Raw genomic sequence first — 23,581 nt, 5'->3', positions numbered from 1 at the left:
TTACGATCGACGCCGAACACAAACTCCAATATTAAAAATAAAACAACTCCTAATAATTTCTCCTTTTTTTGGACACACACGATTCCTTCAGTAATGTATGGAAAATCAAATCAAGACATATTCAAAACAAAACAACAAAATACAGATGTTGATAAATGCGATGAATTGAGTTTTTTTAGGCCTATTTATAATAATAAATGTTAATGACTTTACATAAAAGTTTAAAGTACAGAGACAAAATTGGGGGCGGTATTTCAATTAGAGCACGTGACGTCACGTAACTCTAAACAAAAACATTGAGTGCATGAGTGGTTGTCTGTTGAGGAGGCGAAGAAGAAAATGGAAGGATAAATATCTGTATTAAAATGACTTTTTGAAATACATTTATATATTGATTATACCAATGTATAAATAACATGATCCCATGGATCATCGAGATATACATGTAAGTGTCATTCATTTTGTAATTGTTTATATCTATTAACTTCGGCTCTTCTCCCAGCAGGATGAGTGGTACGGATGTGCCCACCACCACCAACACAACATGACATGATGAAGTATCGTCTGGGTGGTTGGTGGTGTTTGTTTGTTGACATTTGTTTGTTACCTTTATCTTGGCCGTATCTTGCAGCTGGTTAGGCCTAGAACATACAAATACTAGCAGAGGAAGTAGGCCTAGTTCAATTTCGAGATTGAAATGTTTTGTATAACAAAAAATGGTTTTAATAATATAAAATACTGTGCCATGTGGAATAATTTATTAATAACTACTTAACTTTCTATTTGGTCCCAGCTGGCCGGCTTTAGTGGCTGACTGGCAGACATTTTTTAACTTCAAAAATTAAATGAACTGAGAGTCATGTGACAAGTGGCTGTCATTATTAATATTAATAAATTAAACCATTCTTTTTCAGCTTCAACTCATTACACTTATATGTGGTAGTCCAATGTGTGGTCGTCATATTATGCCAGACACCTAATAATATATTAATAAAACCAGTTACAAAACTATGCACAATTTTAGCCTAAAAATGGGAAAACAGAAAGAACACAATACAGTTTACCCAATCATTCAAACGTCAAAACAAGGCATGCTGGTCTTTTATTTTCATGAAGCACCAAAAAACTACAACAACCCTGTCAAGTCAGAGCATCATTACTGACTATCTTCACAAGTTTTTACTGATAAAAAATTTGATATTATTATTAATAATGTTCTTTTTATACTCCTTACAGTCATGTAGGTACCTATCACCATATGGTACAGTACAATATTTAAACTTATAATTTATAATCAATAGATAAGAACATAAGCCAGGGATGTTATAGAAGGTCAAAGGTTGTCGGATTATATTATGAATATTATTCCAAATGTAAACAATGATAATTATATTGGATGTTTACAGTTGATCTAGTGTACTGTACAGAGATACCAGTACATAAGCCCAATAGTTACAACAATTGCTGAGCTGTGCAAACTTCCGAACCTGTAAGTGTAAGCCCAAAAACGTTGTAACCCACTACAATAGGCCTTCCCTACAGTGCCTGTGAAACCAGTATAAACACCTTGTATGTAATGTACAGTATGTAATCAAATGACATACTACACTAAGCCAGCACAAATGAAACATCATCAACTCACTATATTTCAAGCATACAGTAGTTTAAACAATTGGAAAAACTGATAAATTAATTTTTTTTTATTAAAGGCCAGTATTTTGGAAGGTTTAAGGTTTTCTAGCATTGATTGACTTGAGATATTCTTTCAGAAATTAAAGATTCAACTTCTAATGGCCAATTGACACAGACGAGTGGTGTTGTGTAAATGGTCATTAAGAAATAACATACTGTAGATTCTAAATTTTTGTTTTTCACCCTTACCGCTTACTGTTACTGCTTGCTGTGTGAATTGGCCTTAAATAGAAACAAAACGGTATCGTTAATAGGTTGGTGATGATGATAGATTTCAACCAAGGTTTTTTTTTAGCATGATTGATATCAGACTGTCAGTACAGTGATAATTGGTGATTTACAGTAATCTCCTAAAACCCTTCCTGAAAAATTGACCCCTACAAATGCATGACACATACTGTAACTATTTTAAAATACTGCGATTGACTCCCTGAATACAACAATAACACTTTTGTTATTTACAATTGAATGACATATCATTTATTTTTAAATGCTAAATTTTACCAAGATAAACTTAACTCTAGATTTCAATACCCTATAATACAAAACACATCAATTGATTTATATGATAAAATTGATCGTTATTTTATTACCATAAAGTTAAAATCACAATTCAGTAATCAAAGTATTGTATTTAATTCGGTGTTATTTATAATGTAAATAAAGAACACTATTATTTATTTTCAAACTCATTGGCATAAAAAAAGATTTTTAATTTGTGAAAAGCGATTCTACAATCATTAATAAGACATTGTTATACTATCTAGAAAGATATGAGATTGTTTAATATCAAAGGGATGATCACAACTTAGTACTTTCAAACAATTTCCAACCCTGTGCTGTTAATAATTATTTTATGTAATTGTAAGTGATCGTAAAACACCATGTTTATTTAGGATGTTACTATCTGAAAAGATAGCAATTCTTATTAATAAATCAGAAGGATGACTTGACAATGATAAGAGAATTCAAATGAATACTTAAAATGTTTTGGTGAATATAGTTAGCCTTATAAAGGAGGTTGTGAATATTTATTACTGTCATTCAGTGTCATAGATGTTTATAATAATATAAATATTTACTGTAAATTTCCTAGATCTTCTATGTTATGCAATTCTTATATAGTTTATATACCACTTATGATACTTGTCTGTTATCCATACAAAATATATGAACCAGTTATGACAAGATTGTCACAGGTTTTAACTGCCAGAAATTATTCAATGGAAACCCAGTGAGGCATCCATTCTTTATTGTTGTTCCTTTTTGCTAGATTAAATCTTACAATTCCATAATATTTTGGGAACAATGGGGATTTGTGTAGGAATTTTAGCGGTTGTCAAAGTTGTAAAACGCATGAGTGTTATAATTTTTTAGAATTTATTATTATTATATATTCAGATGTAACATTAATATTGTATAAACTATGAATATGATACTGTAGTTTGTGTAGTTTTTTAGTACTGTACAATACTGCATTGCAATGGGCAATGGACTCATGTGACGTCAGTAGAAAAAATTCCAACCTACACTGACGTAGTTATTATACAACTGAGTGATTTTCAATTTCAGTCAAATCAGAGGCGGGTTTAGACTGGGCACATCATGTTCCAATGCCAGATCCGCCCCTGCAAATAGTATACCTTATTAATTTTGATGAGATTTTTAACACTACAATACAATATCTAGGACGACTAAAGTCAGTATGGGTGTCTGAATTGAAATTATAATAATGATGCTAAAAAGTGTACCCTTGTTTGTTTAGGACCATAAAGATAAGAATTGGTTTTCTGAGTGATAAAGGTTGAGTTCCTTTTATTTTGAATCTCACTTTAACATACAGTCTTTGATTAAAACAGAATGCTGCCCTCTATAATAACTATCTTTTTCTTTTAGCATCAATAATGGTATTGTGTGTACATGGAGAAAGATATTTCATTTGATTTCTGTGGTACGGTATACTGTAATTGAGGGATGGCAAATCAGTGGGATTGTTTTGGGAATACTACGCCACACCTCTTGCTATTTGTAATGTAATTTATACTGTATGCCATTGATTGCCATTATTTTGCAGTACGTATTTATAGAAGTCCATTCTATAAAAAATGATTTGTTTCAACCGTCTACAAATAAAATATATTTCAATCATAAATATTTTTTTTTTTTGTTTAACATAATGATTTCTGTGATCTGAGTGATGTAAAAAATACGCTTATTGCAACTTAACTCAACTCAACTGACTGTCAAAGTGACCCCAAAAAAGAGAGGGGTATAAACGCCAAAACTTACAATAACCAAAGATGTACGGTAATGAGAAAAAAAATCTTAAGAATGAACAAACTTGTAATGAAATCAACTTTTCTAGCCATGCATCTTGATGCAAAACAATCTACCATTAAATCAATGGTAATACTAACGTTTTCCTAGATAGTTTTGTTTCCTTATTATTAAGCTGGGATAGTACCAATGGTCTGTATGGCCAGTGGTTGAAATGATCACTTCCTGTTAAACCAGCATCCTTACTTTCAATAGGACGATAGATCCTATCTGTGGCTTTATCATTTCCCATTGCATTTCCTTCCGGTACAACATCTGCTTAGTACCTAACTTTATGATTTTACCAGTTACAGCAAATTGTTTCATCATTTTACAGCATTTAGTTGTGTATTGTTAATTAAATTTGAATTTTTTTGTGGGTCATTTGCATGTGTGCGTTCATGCAAGCAATCTGTGAATTTCTAATTGAATACTTCCTTCTCATTGTGTGCTGCTACATAATTGGATTATTACTGGAGTACTTTATAAACAGTTCTTTGTGTGTGATGATGTTGCAAATGGACAGCCTGTATTCTTATCTGTGATTTATTGAAGTTAATACATCTTCTGGCATTCTAGGATTCATTCGATTTTGATTTGCATTCATCCCTCCTTGAACTTGCTATAGCGTGTGTGATCTATCTTCACTCCGCATTGTAAACTGTATCCATAATGCTATACTGACACGCTGTTAGTAATATCATTCAAATAATATTTTGCTGGTACCTGATGTGTTGTTTATTACTCTGATGCGAGGCTGCTTTTAATATTTAATGATCTGTACTCCAACAGCCATACACTTTTCACTTCAAGGCCTTGTTTTGTCAAACTTATCTTATCTCGCACATCTCCAGTTTCTGTGAGCTGAGCTACTGCTATTGTTTTGAGCCGGAGAGCCTGGATATATCTCAAGAAAAGGGCAATATCAAGGTCACTTACATTATCTTCGTTTGGCGCCAATACGAAAATTTCGCATCTGTTTTTTTCATCACTGTGCTTGTCGGTGTATTATGATGATAATAATACAGTATTCATAATGGATATAAATCTCTATGTTGGTTTTTCTGTGGTGTAGTTAGAATTATTTGATTGAAAATGTTTGTTAAAAGACGAATGCGTACTCACTCGTTCAACACGCGAGATAAAAATAAATTAAAAGCTGATGTGCGGAGGCACTCTACTAGAACTGCCAAGGTTGGTATTACTATAAAGTAATAAAATCTTATTTTCCGTTGTTTAGTGTTTTTTGGTACTGTAATATTTATACTTTTTTTTACATTATTTTATACACGCAAATGTTTGATCAAGTTGTTATTTATTTTTTTAGATTGGGATTCATAAATTAATTTTAACAATATGTACAAAGTTTGTTGGTATTGGCAATTGTTGATGTGTTCTACTATTGTGATTCATTTTCACACTGTAAACTTGTAATCAAAGCGTTTAGTGTTGACAAACAAAATGATGCACATTGACATTTTTACTTTTTCAGATGATAGATTGCTAGCCCAAAAATTAAGATTAGACCAGTTAGTAGTCTGTTATGCTGTGTGATACCATGGAGAAATAAGTTAGGAACTTATTTCTCCATGGTGATACATATTAAACACTATTATAACATTAAACAACCGCATGTGATATTGTAATAAATCAATTTTTTTCTGTTAAATGACTACAGATGATGAAACACCCAAGTTAAAAATTTCGGGAGGTTTGCATTATTGTTGACGGCTCTGACGCCCTTTAATGGATTCAGCACGTTTTAACAAATTTGACGTAAAATACCTTGCCGCGTAATCATTAGCATTTCAATGTTAACTTGAGGTACATTGTTCATTGTTGTACAGTAATTATGTGTGAAATCCAGAACCTTTTTTTGTTAATATTCGGAAGATAGGGAGATTGGATGAAAATTTGGGAGGCTCCCGGAAAAATCTGGAGGGTTGGAACCAGTGACTAAACAGCTATGAAAATTCTATGGCTAAACCAGGGACCCCAGAGCTTAAAGGCCACCAGAGCATGACCAGCCCAATACAACACTACCCAGCGTTGGAGGGAAAATTTGGAGTTCCCCTGTGTTACGCTACTGGTAACAGGTTGGAACGTCTGTGATCTTTACTTCTCATACATGCAATATTTACTATCTCCATATTAAAGTCACATCAGTTCTCTACTACTGTACTGTGGTGTGTACTACTACTGTACAGGTATGTGAAACCTTGGTATAACAAACAAACAATGCGATATTATAATAAATCAATTGTTATTAAACATATTGTACTAATTGACATCAAAGATGTACTAATTAATTAACTAATTGTTTACTGGAATGAGCCTTATTAGGAATCTTTTAGTGTAATAACCAAACAAATGTGACACTGTAATAGTATTAATTGTAGTAGTGATAGTGATAGTAAATCAGTTGACAGATCTTACTAATTGGTGTCAGGGGTCAAACATGTGATTGATTGACTAATTTTTACATTAATGACTGAACCTATCTTTTTAAAATGATATGCTAATCATTGTTTCAGTTCTGTTGCTGTCATTTCCTTTTGAATCTTGTGGTCAATGCTTTATGGATTGTTTAATAGATTATAAAATGAAACCCAGTGTCATCATATGTGTTATCATGTGCTATTATGAAGCCATGATGCAAAAACAATTCTAAGAATCTTGAAAGATGTATCATCCCCAAAAACATGAGATTAATAAAATCAGACTTAGAATTGGCCATTTCACAGTTTAATAATAATAATAATGTTTTTCACTTCCGTAAAAAAAAAAAAGGGAATTTCACTTAAATAAAAAAGACAAAATAAAAGGTTTTAAATTTTGACCAAAAACCATTGTCTGACCGATTTTACTATTTTCAGGTAAATTTTTTTTATCCCAATTTTGGGTCAAAGTGAATTTCTGATGTTACATTAAAATGTCATTTCAACAAAAAAATTGTTAAACATTATTTTTTCAGGCCAATCTAATGAATCCGAAAGAAGTAAATCAGCAACTTTATTATTATTATTTATAATAAATCTTTTTTTTTTTTTTTTTAATATTTGTTACAGTAATATCAAAATTTAGTTTCAATTCACACATGATCTTAGATATGAAGGTTTCACAATACAATCTTTATGAAACTGAAAATAGTTATAGCATTATCAGAAAATAGTTATAGCATTATCAGTGTGCATTAAAATCATAGATTATAGTAAGCTTAATTAAAGCTTTAAGTTATGTTCACACTGAGACTGGATTCAAGTTCACACTGAGACCGGATTCATGTTCACACTGAGACCGGATTCATGTTCACACTGAGACCGGATTCACGTTCACACTGAGACCGGATTCACGTTCACACTGAGACCGGATTCACAATGCCACATATTGTCCCCTGAATAGGAGTATCACAATGGAGAGGGATTCTAATGTATACTGTTTTATTTTCCTGAGCTAAAATTTTAGACTTTTAAATCAAGTATAATTAACTTGACTTGACTTTAACTTTAGCATACCCACCTTTTCCTCTCTTTAGGTAGAGTTCCTGAAGTTTATGTTATCAAACACGAATGTTTAGAATTACTTTGGTTCATGTTTCTTCTAATTATTAGATTGTAATCCTAATTAGCCAGACATTTACTGATTGCATTATTGCTTTATTAACAAATTTTACAGACTTAAAAGCAATAAATCATTTCATAGAAAACGCATGAAACAAGACTTCCCACAAATTGAAATCTTACAGAAATTTCTTTATGGCTCTAAAATAAATACATTTAATAAACAACTTTTTGACCATTCAGAATGTTGTTATATTTTGTTTTCACTTAGGTGTTTAATCTATGCCACATCCAAATATTTAAAATATTATTTATTATTATATTTTAGGATAGTGCCACTCGGTTTTGGGGAGAAGAACGTGAAGAGGGCGCTATTTACAATGTCTATTTGAAGAAGATTCGCTACAATAGGACCAGCCCCATTGCACTGCAGGTTAATATGAATTATTATTTTATTACTACAGTACTGTATTTGACATGAGAGCAAAGAGTGTAAAGCAACAGCGTGACAATTGTAAGATCACGTTTTGGAATGTTAGAGTCTGTTTTTGCATCTTAAATTACTATATTGGTCCTATGTTTCTGTTGCTGAAAAGAATATCCAAAACACCATTTCCAAACTTCGGAAATATAACACACATTATATTGGTACAACACTATGTCAAAACAAAGTTTAAAAGAATGTATGGACAGATGGCGCGGAGCATAAAATCAAATTATACCTATTAAACATCATGGTCTGAGTAATGTTGGCAATAAACGTGATTAGAAGTATTAGTCATCATCATCGTTAAAGTACATTATTGCCAACATAAAAATTGATGTTGCTAACATTGGGAACGAGTACTGTAGAACGAGTATATATTTTTTGAAAAAGACATTCTTGGCATTGGGCCATTTTTCGCCTTGTTCCGGTTACAAAAACAAAGGTGGTAATCTTATTTTGTACTTACCTGGATTTAACAACAAAAGCTTCTATTTGGCTAAGAAAAGAAACAGTATATTTTGTGCCGACCTTACCTGGATAAACCGACAATAGCCTTATTCTTACTTTGAAGAGTAGATAATTCATTAAACACCCTATTCATAAATGGTACAGTCCACAAACCACCATCGTCGTTTCTAAATTGTTATTTTGTTGAGAGTTGGTAGCCATGCTTTACTCGTGAGTCATTAGCTATCCCAAAACAAATACATTTGGGCTAACTCATGATGTTTCTGGCAAGTATGTTATCATAATCCATTTTTATGAAATGAGTTTACTTTAGTTAATTATTATGATATAGATTATGGTATTAATTTTGATTGATTGATTGAGTCTGGTTTTAGAGCATTGAATATACCTACTGTATGAACAGACAATTGTGTTCCTTCCTCAACAAAATATGCAAGTTTATTTTCAATTACTGCTATGCATAGAGCTGATACCCCAAAATTCTAACCAATTGTTGTTTTTCGTTTACAGGCCGCAGGAGATGGGTCTGGTCCCTCTCGCCTGGAATGGGAGATCTACCGAGTACGCAGCACAAAGGCTGCCACTCTTGAAAAACTCGTAGAGAATCTGACGGTTGCTGTCAGCGAAATGGACTCTAATTTTATTAGTGTATTCTTTGCCACTTATCAGACATTTACCACTGCTAACCAAGTTCTTGATTTACTTATACAGAAGTGAGTTAATTGACCTAATGAATATTCATATATTTATTGATTTGATAATTTATTTATAATAACATGAGTTAGTATTTCCACTGCTATATCAAATTTTTGTTTGCTAAATACAGAAGCATGTTTATTTACCTAATGAATATTCATATATTTATTAATTTGATAATTTATTCATAACAAACATGAGTTAGTATTTCCACTGATAACCAAGTTCTTGATTTACTATACAAAAGTGAGTTTACTGACCTAATGAATATTCATATATTTATTGATTTGATAATTTATTCATAACAAACATGAGTTAGTATTTCCACTGCTATATCAAATTTTTGTTTGCTGAATACAGAAGCATGTTTATTTCCTAATGAATATTCATATATTTATTACTTTATTTATTCATATCAAACATAACATTGCTAATAACCAAGTTTTTCTGTATTACTGTATTTTGATTTTCATTTTTTCATATTTAGTTATCATAGTATCGAACAAGAAGAAAAAGACAACAAACGTGTAATACAAGCAGTCCAAAAGTAAGCAGCTTTAACATCTTATATATTTTTATCCCAATCTGCAGATAGTACTGTTTGAATCGTTTTAGATTTCGCCAGTACAGCTCAGGTTTTTCAAAATAATTATGAACCACAGAACTAGCACAATATCGTCAGAGTCATTTCTCGTGGTACTCTGATTAAGAACATAAGAGTACACAAACATGAGTGTGCTATATACTGTATACATATATTGTATTTATTTACCCTTTAAAAATACTATAAGACCAGCCATGATTAAACACAGTTAAAACACCATAAAATACATTCCTTAAAAACGATACAATCTGAAGCCATGGGTATATATAATAATCTACATCACGGCGTATCTACATCATCTTCACATATATATCTATTAACTTAATAGTCTAAAAACAAATATTAGTTTAACCTTTTGTTAAAAATCAAAGATCAAAAATATGCTATAATCATGTATCTACTTTGTACACTACTGCAATGTTGCACTGTAATTAACATATAGAACATATTTCTCAAGTGATTTGTTCCCACAAGCAATATCATATTTTCTAATATGTTCTCAGGTTAGACAAGAAAGGCAAATACCTGGAGAAGCTTACCCTGGATGGCTTGGCGCCATCATTGCGTAAAATGTAAATGAGCTGTATTTTAACACCATATTTGATCATTTTCAGCAAAGATTACATTCTGATATTTGCGATTTAGTTTAGTTTCATTTACTTCATATGCCTCAAAATGCAACATAATTTATATATTTAGTAGCATCAATGCATTCATTCAATATTTGGACATATTTTGAATAATACCAAAGTGACCAGCCAAAATTACCTTAATATATGTTTGAGATATTCCATATTCCGTGACCATAAGTCACGTTATAACATCAATGTGTTTGTAACTTTTTCCACCCACCCTTGTCATATTTTATATGTTTGATTTCACAAAGACATATAACATTGTGCACCCTATTTTCAGTGCTATATCTCCACATATGACAATATTTGTCCAATATCAAAAGAAAATCCATAATACAGCATCTCAGGTATATCACATGTGATGTCTGTATCATGGAATGTTAAGTTAAGGAGTAGGTTAGGATTACAATATGATACAGGCATCAATGTGTTTTTCACATGTGATGCCTGTAAGGACCTCATTGGAAACAAGTCCGTAGAGGACTTTTATGAGTTATCCTTGGCATCCTTGTTTTATATTGGTATTTTTATATTTGTCAATTTTAATTGTATGTCTGTGATATCTTATGTACTGATGCCGAAATAAATCAAATCAAATCAAAATGAAATGTTAGATTATGTAGTAGGTTAGGATTATAATACTATACAGCATCACATGTGTTTTTCACATGTGATGCAGTATCACAGAATGTTCCTATTTTGATACACTACTGAGAAGTGGCTACGCATTTCATAATTTGTTTTCCATCATTCAGTTTTCAATCAACAAGTTTACAAATGCTTGATTTCACAAAGGTTACCATACTGAAGAGACATTATATCAGTTAAATACATTATCAATTTTGTTCATCCTTCAGTTCCAAAAAAAATGCTACACACACTAAAAGAACATATTTCCACTGCATACATTTAGTGAGTTCATATGTCCTGACTTATCTATTTATAATTAATGTCTTTAATTTACTTTCTACTGCTTTTCCTAAACATAATTTCATTTTCATTATTGTTAAACTAAGCGAGCAATTAAGCAAAATCCAAGATAGATAAATTAATATGAGGCCTTGTTTCTTTTTATTATCATATCAATAAATCGGGAGGTCAGTAGTTAATCTTTAGTATTTATATCATTTATCATTTCCTTGTTCACCTTTGACCTTGATTAGATGGATTTTTATATCATGTCATTTTGAATTTGTAATTAGAAATATCATACATTTATTCACCTTGTAAATTCATGCTAAAAGGAGAGTATATCAATTGAATATCAATTGCGTGTACATACAATCAAGAACTAGTGCAGTTGAATGGGAAAATATTCGCTATCAAATTTTATCTAACAGTAGATTATCTGCAAATCAATAACAAGCGGAAAAGTTTGAGTTCAAATTTCAGTTTTTATGATTTTTCACATAGTTTCTCTCCTCCAACTAAATTGATATTACTCAATGAATTTGGGTATACTGTAGCACACCTTTGTTTATAAGCCTACCCCTCCCTGGTTTAACTCACCTTGGTGTATAAGCCGACCCTATGCATATAACCCCACCCCTGAAATAATCTCACCTTTGAATATAATCTACCCATAAATTTGGAGTCATTTAATGTTAAATGGCCTACTACTTCCCAAACTTAACCCAATGTATGTGTCAAAACACATACAGTAGTCTATAAACACTTTATGGTAGGTATGAGAATGTAGTGTGTTTATCCACAGAAGCCAAGTCAAATCAAGTTCAAGTCACGTTATCTTTATTGGTCCTTTCGGAAATTCATTGTTCATATAAAAATGTAGATATTTTAATATAATAACATATCTTTATGTTCTAATGAAAACTGCTTTTTTCTTTTCCAGGAATATTCGATCAGTGTTAATGGTGTGGATGGATGAGAACATGGATGATTTTCGTGAGCCCCCCAATCACTCCTGTTTACAGAGATTAATGGCATTCAGCCAAGAGGTCAACGATAAAGAGCTGTATCAACGAGCACATCTCAAACTAGAAGGTTTCAGAGTTGATGAGAGTAATAGTGACGGTAAGAAAGGTCTCCTAATATCAGAAAGATGGTAATCTATCTCACTGGGCAAATAAAAGACAAGATCCTCTAAACAAGTATAGTCTTGAATAAATATTATATATGGTAGTGGAATTGAGTCCTGACATCTGCCAGGATTTGAACCCAAAAAACATTGATCAAGGTTTGTGGCACAGTGTGTTTGATGTTGGACTACTGATCATGCGATCGGGAGTTCAAATCTAACACTTGTCATCGCATTGCTTGTATCCTTGGGCAAGATACTTTACTTACGTTTGCCTCTCTCCATCCAGGTGTACAAATGGGTACCTGATAAGGTCAAGCACACAACTGCGCTAAGGCTGCCTTATGGGAGTATGTTTCCATATATGTTTTATCCAAAACTATACACAACCGTGGTAATAATGTGAAGCGCTTAGAGGCAATAGGAATGACATTATTATTATTATCAGTAAATAAGAAACAAAACCACCAGGCTACATCTCCACATCTCTGTAAATTATTATTCTTAAGGCTGATGGACATGAACTCCAGCTGAACTAGCTGATAGAATTACCACTTTTCTTTCCATAATTGGATCAAAATGTAGACAATTTGCTGACTAAAGCTCTGTCTGAACTATCAAACATTATGTGATAAAAAAAATGTGATGTGCCCATATATGGACATGATGATGTCATATCACTACCATATTTGGGCATATCACTACTATATTTGAGCACATCGCACTTTTTGTCAAACTAGTTTGGTAGTGTAGGCAGAGATGTTGCTGATCATAGAATTGTAAAACAAATTTTCTTTGATATAGTATTCTGAAAGTGAAATGATTTCATACCAACATACTGTAATAGGAATGCTACCTTTTTCAATATTTTGCTAACTACATACAGTATTTCTAAAGTTTATATTTATTGAATTTAAATTAATAATTCATCAAAAAATAGTTTTCTTATCTTTGTTTAAGCATAGTGTTCAGTCCTTTTTTCGATCAACTATGTATCTTGATTTATTTCATAACATGAGTTTTATTGAGATTGATTTAAGTTGAGATTGTTATCATAGTGCAATAAATAATATATTGGTTTAACAAATCAATTTGTTTAACTCATTAATTTTTATTTAAATTCATTTTTAGATGAGTTGGTTGGAAGTGGAAAGTTCAACTTTTCATTTTGTGATGAGGTTGATATCTTGATACATGATCGTAACAAAAGTTACAACAGTTTTCTTGAGATAGACAGCCGCATATTTGCCGAACAACTCACTTTCATGGATGCAGTAAGTATTTTAAAAAATAAAGTTATTAGTTTAAAGAATTTACATAAGGTATGTTATATAAAAAAGTTGGTTATTCGTATTAGAAACCACAAAATACTAATAAAATATTCATAATCGGTATTAAAAACATGTTGCTTATTTGTATATAAATACTATAAAACATGTTGCTTATTTGTATTTAAGTACTATAAAACATGTTGCTTATTCGTAATAAATATTATAAAACATGTTTCTTATTCGTAATAAATATTATAAAACATATTGTTTGTTTGTAATACAGTAAGTGCTACAAAATATGTTGCTTATTCCTATTTAAGTACTATAAAACATGTTGCTTATTTGTATATAAATACTATAAAACATGTTGCTTATTTGTATTTAAGTACTATAAAACATGTTGCTTATTCGTAATAAATATTATAAAACATGTTTCTTATTCGTAATAAATATTATAAAACATATTGTTTGTTTGTAATACAGTAAGTGCTACAAAATATGTTGCTTATTCCTATTTAAGTACTATAAAGCATGTTGCTTATTCCTATTTAAGTAATATAAAGCATGTTGCTTATTCCTATTTAAGTACTATAAAGCATGTTATTTTGTTACATAAATAAAGTAGAAGAGCATTTATAGAGCACAAACCTCCACCTAGGCATATTATAATATAATGACGTGTTCCCATACAGCTACGAAACCATCCTTTAAAATCGGGCAATAACTTTTTGAGTAATCCCACTAACTAACAAATATTGAAAGAAACAAACACACACGCATGAAAACATAACCTCCTTGGCGGAGGTCATAAGTACTTTGTAAACAAGGTTCATATTTAGAACATTATAGAAAATAGATGTGCATTTTCATAATAGATACTTGAATGCATACAGTATATGTTAGGACTATAATTGTACAGATGCTGTACTACATGATTTTTACATTGCATATTGTGTTTTCAATAACAAATCCAGTTTATATTTGGCATATTGGACAGGAAGTATCATTCAAAATTATATCATAAGATCCACTTTATTTTTCCTCTGACCTCGTTCTTCTCCAGGAACCGATTAAAATAATATTCAAGCACTTTTGCTACATTGTTTTTACTTCATCGATACTAACTTTCCCTTTTTAATAAATGTGTAGTACAACAACAACAACAAACAATCAATTCAACACTCGTGATGTATTTTGACAAACTCTATACAACTAAAAAACAGATAACCTTACGATTCCATGTGAAGCACATTTACAGATATTTTATTTCACACCTTAAATGAGCTTAAAGAATTAATAATATGTTGATCTGTTATCTCAAGCACATCAATTCAAATTGAAACTAAATTTATGAAATTGAAAATAGACAACAAACTAATATCACACGACACATAATTTTGTTGTTCTTGACATTGGAAGGCAAGCATGTTAACCACCAAGCTACAGCCAGATTTTACAACAATGTGTGCATTGAACACTACAAATCAAAGTATTGAATTTTGCTTTTTACAAATTTTGCAGGAGCTCTATCGTCGGGTGATACCTCAGCACTGTCTAGGATCTGTATGGGCGAGACGCAGTAAGAAGTCTGGTAGTCAAGCCCCAACAGCTAAGGCAACAGTGGACCAGTTTAATGCTGTTCTATACAAAGTGATGACAACCATCTTAGACAAGAAGATGTTAAAGGAAGCAGCCTCTGCCAAGATTATTGCCAAGTGGATTGATATTGCTCAAGTAAGTGACCAGGCTACTCTTTTATTATCTATATCTACTTTTATTTTTCTTACCTTAACTGATGTTTACCTTAAGTGATGTTTACCTTAAGTAAAAAAAGGAGGCAAAGAGTATTACTCTCCTCTCATAGTTTGTATGTGAGTCATATGTTCGTTTAAAAGTGTTGAAAGTTGGGCTTGAAACAATGTGATATTAAGGTAATGACTTGTTTATGATACGTAAATCAAAGAAAGAATCTCTACTATAGGTAGTTTGACTGCTTTCTTCTTGCTGTGAATTTTCTTTTACCGTTTGTAAGTAAACCTAAACTTTGTTCAATAATTACCTATTTGTTTTTAGCTGTGCCGCACATTGAAGAATTTCTCATCTTTGAAAGCAATAATAAGTGCATTACAATCACACCCAATTCATCGGTTAAAGAACACTTGGGCAGATCTCAGCAAGTATGATTCTTTTTTGTTATATTTCAATAAAGAGATTAATTAAAACTAAAGACGTGTGAGGCAAACTCCAATATAGTAATGTATCAATGAATCCAATTTGTAAAACATTCTCACAAGGTTGGTTCCCACTTTTATTACATTTTTGTATGATTTTATGTTGTTTAGATTGCATATGCAACTGTTTGAAGATCTATCTGATATATTCTGCGATGAAAACAACCATGAGGCACATAGAGAATTGTTGAACAAGGTAAATATACGTTTGAAAGATTGAAAAATTTATCGTATTAAGGCCAGCTCGGACAACGTCAAATGTCGAGGCCCGATGAAACATCTTGACTCGCTGGAGGTGAATTGAAATAAACTGAAGTGGAAATACAAATATATTACAATTATGTATTGTATAAAACCTTGTTTTATAGGCCTATAATAGGTATGGTTTTGTAGGTCTAAACATGAATTCAAAGCTAGCTTTTTTTCTACTTTTTTAGGAAGGTACAGCCAAGTTTGCCAGTACACAGGCAGTCAGCCCTAGTTCAAGCGGCTCAACAAGGTCCATGAAAAGTTTAATTCGAAGATTTTCAGATAAGAAACAGACAGAAGAGCCTGTAAGCCCCTTATTTACATTCGTAACATGTGTTGGTATACTTGCCTTATATTCCTGAGGTTGTGGGTTCACATCCTGCTAGAGACAATTTTAAATTTCATAATTTAATAATTTATATAGTTAGATGGAACCAATAAAGGTCAATGCACAATACATGTTGGTTTTCAAACGCCCAACTGTCACCAGCTTTACATTATACAAAATGTTTTAAAAAAATACTAAAAGCTGCCATGTAATCAAATTATTAAAATAATAGAACGGTTGAATACAACATTTACCATACAATAGAACTAATACTGAATGACACATGAAATGAAATTAACCAATCAAATAGCAAGGATGCATTGAGGTCATGCAATAGTTTGTGTTATTTTGTTCTTACTGACTTTATTTCAATTTTCTATAGATTGGTCCAGTGTATGGTACTATTCCATATCTTGGATACTTCCTTACAGATCTTACTATGATTGACACAGCATTTCCAGATTACGTAGAAGGTGGACTCATTAATTTTGAGAAAAAAAGAAAGGTAAAATAATTTTGTTACATTTTTAAATTGCAACCCAAATTCCCACAATGCAAGTAATTTGACCAATGACAAGAGAAGGTGACAGTCGAACTGTCGTTTGTCATTGGTCAACTCGCTTGCGTTGCGCTTACGTCCTTCCGTTGCATCCTAGTGGGAATGAATGCATTTCAGTGTGTTCCAACTGGCAGGTTAGAACATACAATGTGAGATGTTTAAGCCATTGTTAGTGTGTGGAACATGGCGTATGAATAGTAATACAGATGAGTGTAGAATATTCATATTTTGTTAACATTTATTTGTTAGGAATTTGAGGTACTGGCCCAAATCAAACTTCTGCAGACTGCAGCTAAGAACTACAACCTGCAGAAAGACAAGGGCTTTGATGATTGGTTCAAAAGACAACGTGGAAGGAACTACGACGAATGGTAAGACCTTTTATATCTTTCTAATGTACGGAATTTAATGTAACTTTAAATAAAATATTTAAATTGTTTAATGAGAAAAACAAAACACTAAGTGGTTGCTACTGAAATTAAGTTTTGAAAATGAGTACCCGATTCTCAGAACTGTATGTATAATTTCTCTAGTATCATAGGCAAATTCTGTAAAACAGTGGAATATGATGCAGGCAGCAATGGCGTTACCATTTAAAAGTTCGTCAATAAATGTTTATTAATATACAATTTTTTTTTTGACAGTTGTATGCTTTCAAATGAAATAGAACCACCACTAAGGAACTCTAGTGAGGATGTGATTTCATCACCAAGTGTTAGAAAAGATATGAGGCTAGCCAAGAGGGCTTCCAGAACTTTCATGTAAGATCATTTCTAATGCTGTACAGATTTCAAAGAAATTTAAAAAAACCCAAAGTATCAGGTTCATAAGATGACAATGACCTGATGGATGTCAAAAAAGACTTTTGTAAAATAAATGTTGATATTTTGACCCCAAACTGTCAAGAAAGACAATATATTATAAACACTTATTTTATATTATTACCCCCGGTGTATTAGCTCACACAGCCACTAGAATTGGCAACACTGACATGATGTGACCCTTAGGGGAGAAGCATTGAGTTGAGAAATTTAATAGTCCAAAGCGCCATGAGCAATGATTGTTGAGTAGTTGAAAAGTGTAATATCTAAGTCCACAGCGTCATAAAGCGATGATCTTTGGATTAACGCTATATAAATCAAAAATATTATTATTATTATTATGTATACTAAGTTAATCAAATCATTTTAAGTTACTGTTAATAATTTACCTGATAATCATAGTAAATACATTCTTGTGTTTAGGCGTTTCTTTAGCAATATCGACGGTCTTAACAGCAACGGTAATAGTAGCGGAAGCAGTGTTACAAGTAATAGTAGTTTTAGCTCTCAAGGAACGGGTACATCAGACGACACAATGAGCATTGCCAGCTCCGAGATAACCGCTCTTCCAGGCTATATCCCAGGGTCACAAACAGAAGGCAAGCTACAAAAGAGTGATAGTACTAAGTCTGATAGGAAAGACAAGGTGTTACCAAAACATCGTAAGGTAAGATTTATCTATTTATTTCTTATTAAGAGAGACATACCACTATGGTAATGCTTGATTGTGCGAAAGCAATAAAGTTATAACTTGTAAGCTTATTTAAAAACTTGTTCTTATCAATCAGTGCATTTAGTACCTCCTATATGCTTATATTGACACCTTTTAAAATGGCAAATCTTCCGATACAGTTGAAATCTGATATGGCTATTTGTAACTTGTAAAAGTAGATAACTGCTGTTATTTATCATCTCTTAGTATTAAGTTACACCCATGGGTTTATTAGAGGTCAGTAAACTTTGTAGTAACGTTTATTCAATTTGTTGAAGCATGATCTCTAAGTTCATACGCCTAGCATATCAGGGAGTTATATATAAATAGCATATAGTGACTAATTTTTGCATCTTTCTCCCACCTTTCTGATTTTTTTTTTCTCGTTTTAGCTTTCTCACTCTAAATCTTGCTCAGCCTTGCCGATCTTAGATCCGTCAGTGGAGAACACAAGCGTCTTCCAGTCGTTGGACCCTAGGTGGCAGTCTTCATCTACGTGTTGTATCATTCGAATCAAATATTTGAAAGATGATTGTATTGAAGGAAATGTTTATAAAAGTTTATTAGTAAGTAAATTCAAAGATATTTTTAGTATACAATTAATTCTTAATTTCATGGATAATTAAATGGAGGAAGGATATAATTATACTTATTGGATTTAATTAAATAAAGATGTTTTCTTTAAATCTCTATCGCTAAAAATAACCAGTGTCCATTTTGTGGCTGCTGCCTAATAGTACTGTATTAATATTGTCATCAAATATCCGGTAATATTACTATATTTATAGCAGAGATTGAGAGCAGTATGTACTCCGGTTCCTGGTGGCCCGTAGCAATGTGTGCAGAGTGCTATATAACTGTCTGTATGTGTGTATTATTTTAGGTATCGCAAGATGAACGAACCCAGGTAGTGATTCGTAATGCTCTTATCAAGCATAATTTATCAGTAGAAGAGGATGAGGTGTCATCATATTCATTAGTACAATGTCTTCCATCTGGGGGTAAATACACTTCATTTTTATAATTATTATTATTATTAAACATGAGTTTACAAACATGGCGGTATGAGAATGACGACTACGATTAATGATGCACAGTCTACCATGATTTATTCAAGCCCCGCGCAATAAGCATATCATGTCGTCTTTATACTGTCTTGTTTCATTAACTCTCCTCCAGCAAATTGTTATTCCAATATTTTGCATAATTGGTCGCTTTTGATTGGTCAATTATCTTACATCCGTGTTGCGTCCTAGTGAGAACCAAGTTTTAAAAACTAGCAGTTTTTTGATACATTACAGTTCATGTTTTTTTTTTCCAGAGCTTGTCATACCTGATAACGGTAATGTTTTCTATGCAATGAGCAGGTCTGTCAAGTCGCCAACGTTTATTTTGAAAAGGAAGTTTGAAGATGGAAGCGAGAAGTTAACCCAAAGTGCAATGTCGTCGTCAGGAACTGTGTTACGGATAAAAAAAACAAATAAAAAATCTCGTAGTAGAAGGAACAGTATTGATTCGTCGTCATGGTTATGAGGACAGTGGTGCAATCCACAAAGTTTATATTGTTGAAAGTATACAATGTTAGTACAGCTTTACCAGGGTACTATTGGAAAAATAATGCCCTTGAAGAAACTTTTCAAAGTACAAGGCACTATTGCATTTGTATTTGTGTCCTGTTTATTAGCAATATGTTGGGCAGAAGGTTCATGGGTGACATTTGTAATTTCTTTTGTTGGCTGACTGAGCAGAAGTGTTGATCCATATCAAGCGTAACAGACTTGTACAGAAAAACAATGTGGAATGTGGCCATCCATCTTTTCACAATAGTAACAGCGCAGTCTTGTACGGAAATGTGTGGAATGTGGGCATTTCATAGTTTCAGATTAGTAACAGTCTGGTATAGATAAAAATGTGAAAACAGTCTTGTATAGATAAAAAAGTGTGATAATCCATCATGGAATGAACATAGTTGTAGTGGAACTTTAGATTGGTGCAATCCCAGAGACTTGTGTTCAAATCCAAGTCTGGCTCAGTAAAACATTCATCACTAAAATAATAACTAGAGCTTACTTCTGGGCTTATCATACGCAGCTTACCTCACTATTGGATGTGTGCTGGATATTTTTGAAACGGGATAAATATTATACAGCCGGCCATCTTAAATCTGTACAGTATGAATAGCATATGGATGTTTGGAAACTGTACACAACCTCAGCAGTCCTTGTATGTACATTTATGTATAAATTAACAACAGCAGTAGTAGTTGTTGGACAGTAGTAGTAGTAATAGTTTATAAAGCTCCCAATTCTTTCCTACTATGCATTTTAATAACGAGCTTTCCTTAAATTTAGAGATTGTCAGCCAGCCAAACATATGCTGGCTTTAGGAGAATTGATGTAGAATGAAACGCCAAGCCAAAATGATAACTGTATCGGCAATAAATGTGGCATAAGGAGTTACATCTCCCTTGCATAAGTAACAACTTAACATTACAGGGAGAACAATAGCGGTATTGTTGTAATAACAAAATACCAAGGTTAACAAATGACTACAGCATCTATAATATAACCATAACCAAAGTTAGAAGTGAGCATTAATTAACAATGACTTCAGCAATACTAAAGCTTGGTTCCCACTAGGACGCAACCCAAGGACGTAAACGCAACGCAAGCGTGTTCACCAATGACAAACGACAATTCGGATAATTCATCGCTTGTGATTGGTCAACTCACTTACGTTGCGTCTACGTCCTTGCGTTGCGTCCTAGTGGGAACCAAGCTTAAATATCAACAAAAGTAGCAACATCAACAGAAAGCAACAATGCTAACAGTAGAAACACTTCTTATGGCAGCAAAGAAATAAACAGTAAAATTGTAGCAACATTAAAACAACTGTAACATCAACTCAACTGTAACATCTTAATGACCAAACACCGACAATCAGTTATTTTTAACAATGTTTTATTGTCTTTCATATTATTTTTTATTGTTAATAAATATGTATATTTGTAAATATTATAATAATGAACAAATTTTATATTAAGATTAAGAATGTATAATTAATATTTATGGTTGATATGTTTTAATCAGATGGGAAATAGTTATATTAAGTTTTATAAATGAGAGAAATGATGGCATTTGCAAAACCCCCGATAAAGGGGGTTGGTTAGGTACTGCTGTGTGAGGCTGTGGAGCTTAGACTTGCCTATTATAAAACAATGTGATGCTAAGTACTTCCTATTTTGAAATATTTTCTATAATCCACCTTTAATAACTACATGTCAGAGGTGGAAAAAAGGGTGTGTGTGGTCATCTAAAAATAATCTCCCTTTATTTTTACAAAAAAAAGAAAATGTTTGCGCCCATCTCGTTTGTTTTATTAATTATTAATTTATTAATACCTGCTTCATATCACTGTTTTATAATTAAATGATGAAGTAGAATTTATACAATGTTTTAAACTTCCGTAACATTTTATATGTATATAGAATAACAGTATGGTTTTTGAAAATATCACAAATGATGTGGAACCTGTGTGGAACCTGTTACAGGTTCCATTGATATGTGCTTTTACAGTACAGTGAATTTTAACAATGTCTTTGTGAATCCTGTGTAGTGACCTTTGGCTGAACAGGATGCATCGTTTTGGTACTTACAATCATCCTCATTTATTTAATGGTGCTGGTATTTTGACTAAAGGCTTGAACACAGTTTTATGCAATGTTTTGAACATTTTTATAATTAAGTAATCAACGAAAATATGCGATGAATGAACTCCAGAATTTCTTCCATTACTAGCTTGGGAACACTTGTTCAGTTTCACATAATAGGGAGAATGGAGATGGGGCTGTTTTGTTAAATAACGCAAAATGATATAAAGAATTAAGAGGCACTGTCATTCATTCCGAAAGAGAACAAGTGCGAATATAGTAAAAAAAGATCTTTTTAGGTTTTAGGCATGGCACTTACTCCACTGCAGTGCAGTATTTTAATTTGAGTGTTCTCAAGATTGAGTAGCACTATAGACGATTAGATCTCTAATCAAAAAATAATTATGATTAGGTTCCAAATATTAAACATTGTTGTATTATTATCAAATTCTAAATATTTGTATACCCTAATCACACTTATTAAACAAGTGATATTCCATCATTTATAACTATATAGCAAGTTGCGTTTGGACAATGTATGGCTGTGGCTGTGCTGAAAAAGCAGTGCTTCCTATATTTAGTACAAATTTATTTTTATTATAAAAAACAAGTATTATGTAATTAGACACCTGTATGTATTTTGTGTTATCTTGGCAATTGTGTTTTTTTTTACTATGCAAAAGGTCACATTTTATAAGTAAATATTTGGAAGATTTACAAAATATGTTATGTATATCACAATGTAAAATGGTAAAAGTGAAAAGAAGTTTTTATCTGTTGCAGATTTTCTTTTCATCTTTACCGTTTCACTTTTATTTTCATCATTTTGGCTGAACGGTTGAAGTTTACCTTTAATATAAGTATACAGTACATATGTATTACTGTAAACATTAATAAATAAATTACTACTAGTGTATTAGTTACATGTGTTTTCCTTGTGTATAATAAAGAGCGAAGTTAATATATCTTATAATGAGCTGAGTGGCTGAATGTATCGGGCAGGCACAGCGCAAACCATAGCTACAACATTGAGGGAGTGAGTGGTCGAGCTGTTAAGACAGTGTAATTATGTGACCATAACATCGGCAAGCGTTCGAGGCTCACTCGGTTCTGGTGGTAAAACGAGTCTTCTCAAATAAGGAACTGTAAACTGTAGGTCCAGGGTAAACCTATTACATCTTTCGAGACAAGTAGGGGGTTACCCCAGTGTGCTAGTAAACACACAGCCACTGATCATAACTGGGCCCTCTGGGAGATCAGTCTTT

General features: G+C 32.2%; 1 protein-coding gene across 2 annotated transcripts; it reads left to right on the top strand.

Annotated features, from left to right (window-relative positions):
- Positions 1–313: 313 nt before the first annotated feature.
- Positions 314–23,171, top strand: LOC140047380 (ral guanine nucleotide dissociation stimulator-like 1). 2 transcript variants are annotated; one of them, XM_072092378.1, is made up of 17 exons: positions 314–445; positions 7,897–8,001; positions 9,034–9,236; positions 9,707–9,766; positions 12,311–12,492; positions 13,628–13,770; positions 15,289–15,501; positions 15,841–15,944; positions 16,110–16,194; positions 16,436–16,552; positions 16,958–17,080; positions 17,384–17,505; positions 17,779–17,895; positions 18,379–18,622; positions 19,060–19,233; positions 19,551–19,668; positions 19,989–23,171. In XM_072092378.1, the coding sequence occupies exons 1-17, from the start codon at positions 425–427 to the stop codon at positions 20,198–20,200; spliced, it is 2,343 nt and encodes a 780-aa protein (XP_071948479.1). In that variant the 5' UTR covers positions 314–424; the 3' UTR covers positions 20,201–23,171. The 2 variants fall into 2 exon arrangements, with proteins under 2 accessions (XP_071948479.1, XP_071948478.1); XM_072092377.1 differs by lacking the exon at positions 314–445 and adding an exon at positions 4,291–5,202.
- Positions 23,172–23,581: the final 410 nt, after the last annotated feature.

Source organism: Antedon mediterranea, chromosome 4 (assembly GCF_964355755.1).
Source record: "Antedon mediterranea chromosome 4, ecAntMedi1.1, whole genome shotgun sequence".
NCBI classification, from domain to species: domain Eukaryota; kingdom Metazoa; phylum Echinodermata; class Crinoidea; order Comatulida; family Antedonidae; genus Antedon; species Antedon mediterranea.
This window is presented reverse-complemented; position numbering and strand designations above follow the sequence as displayed.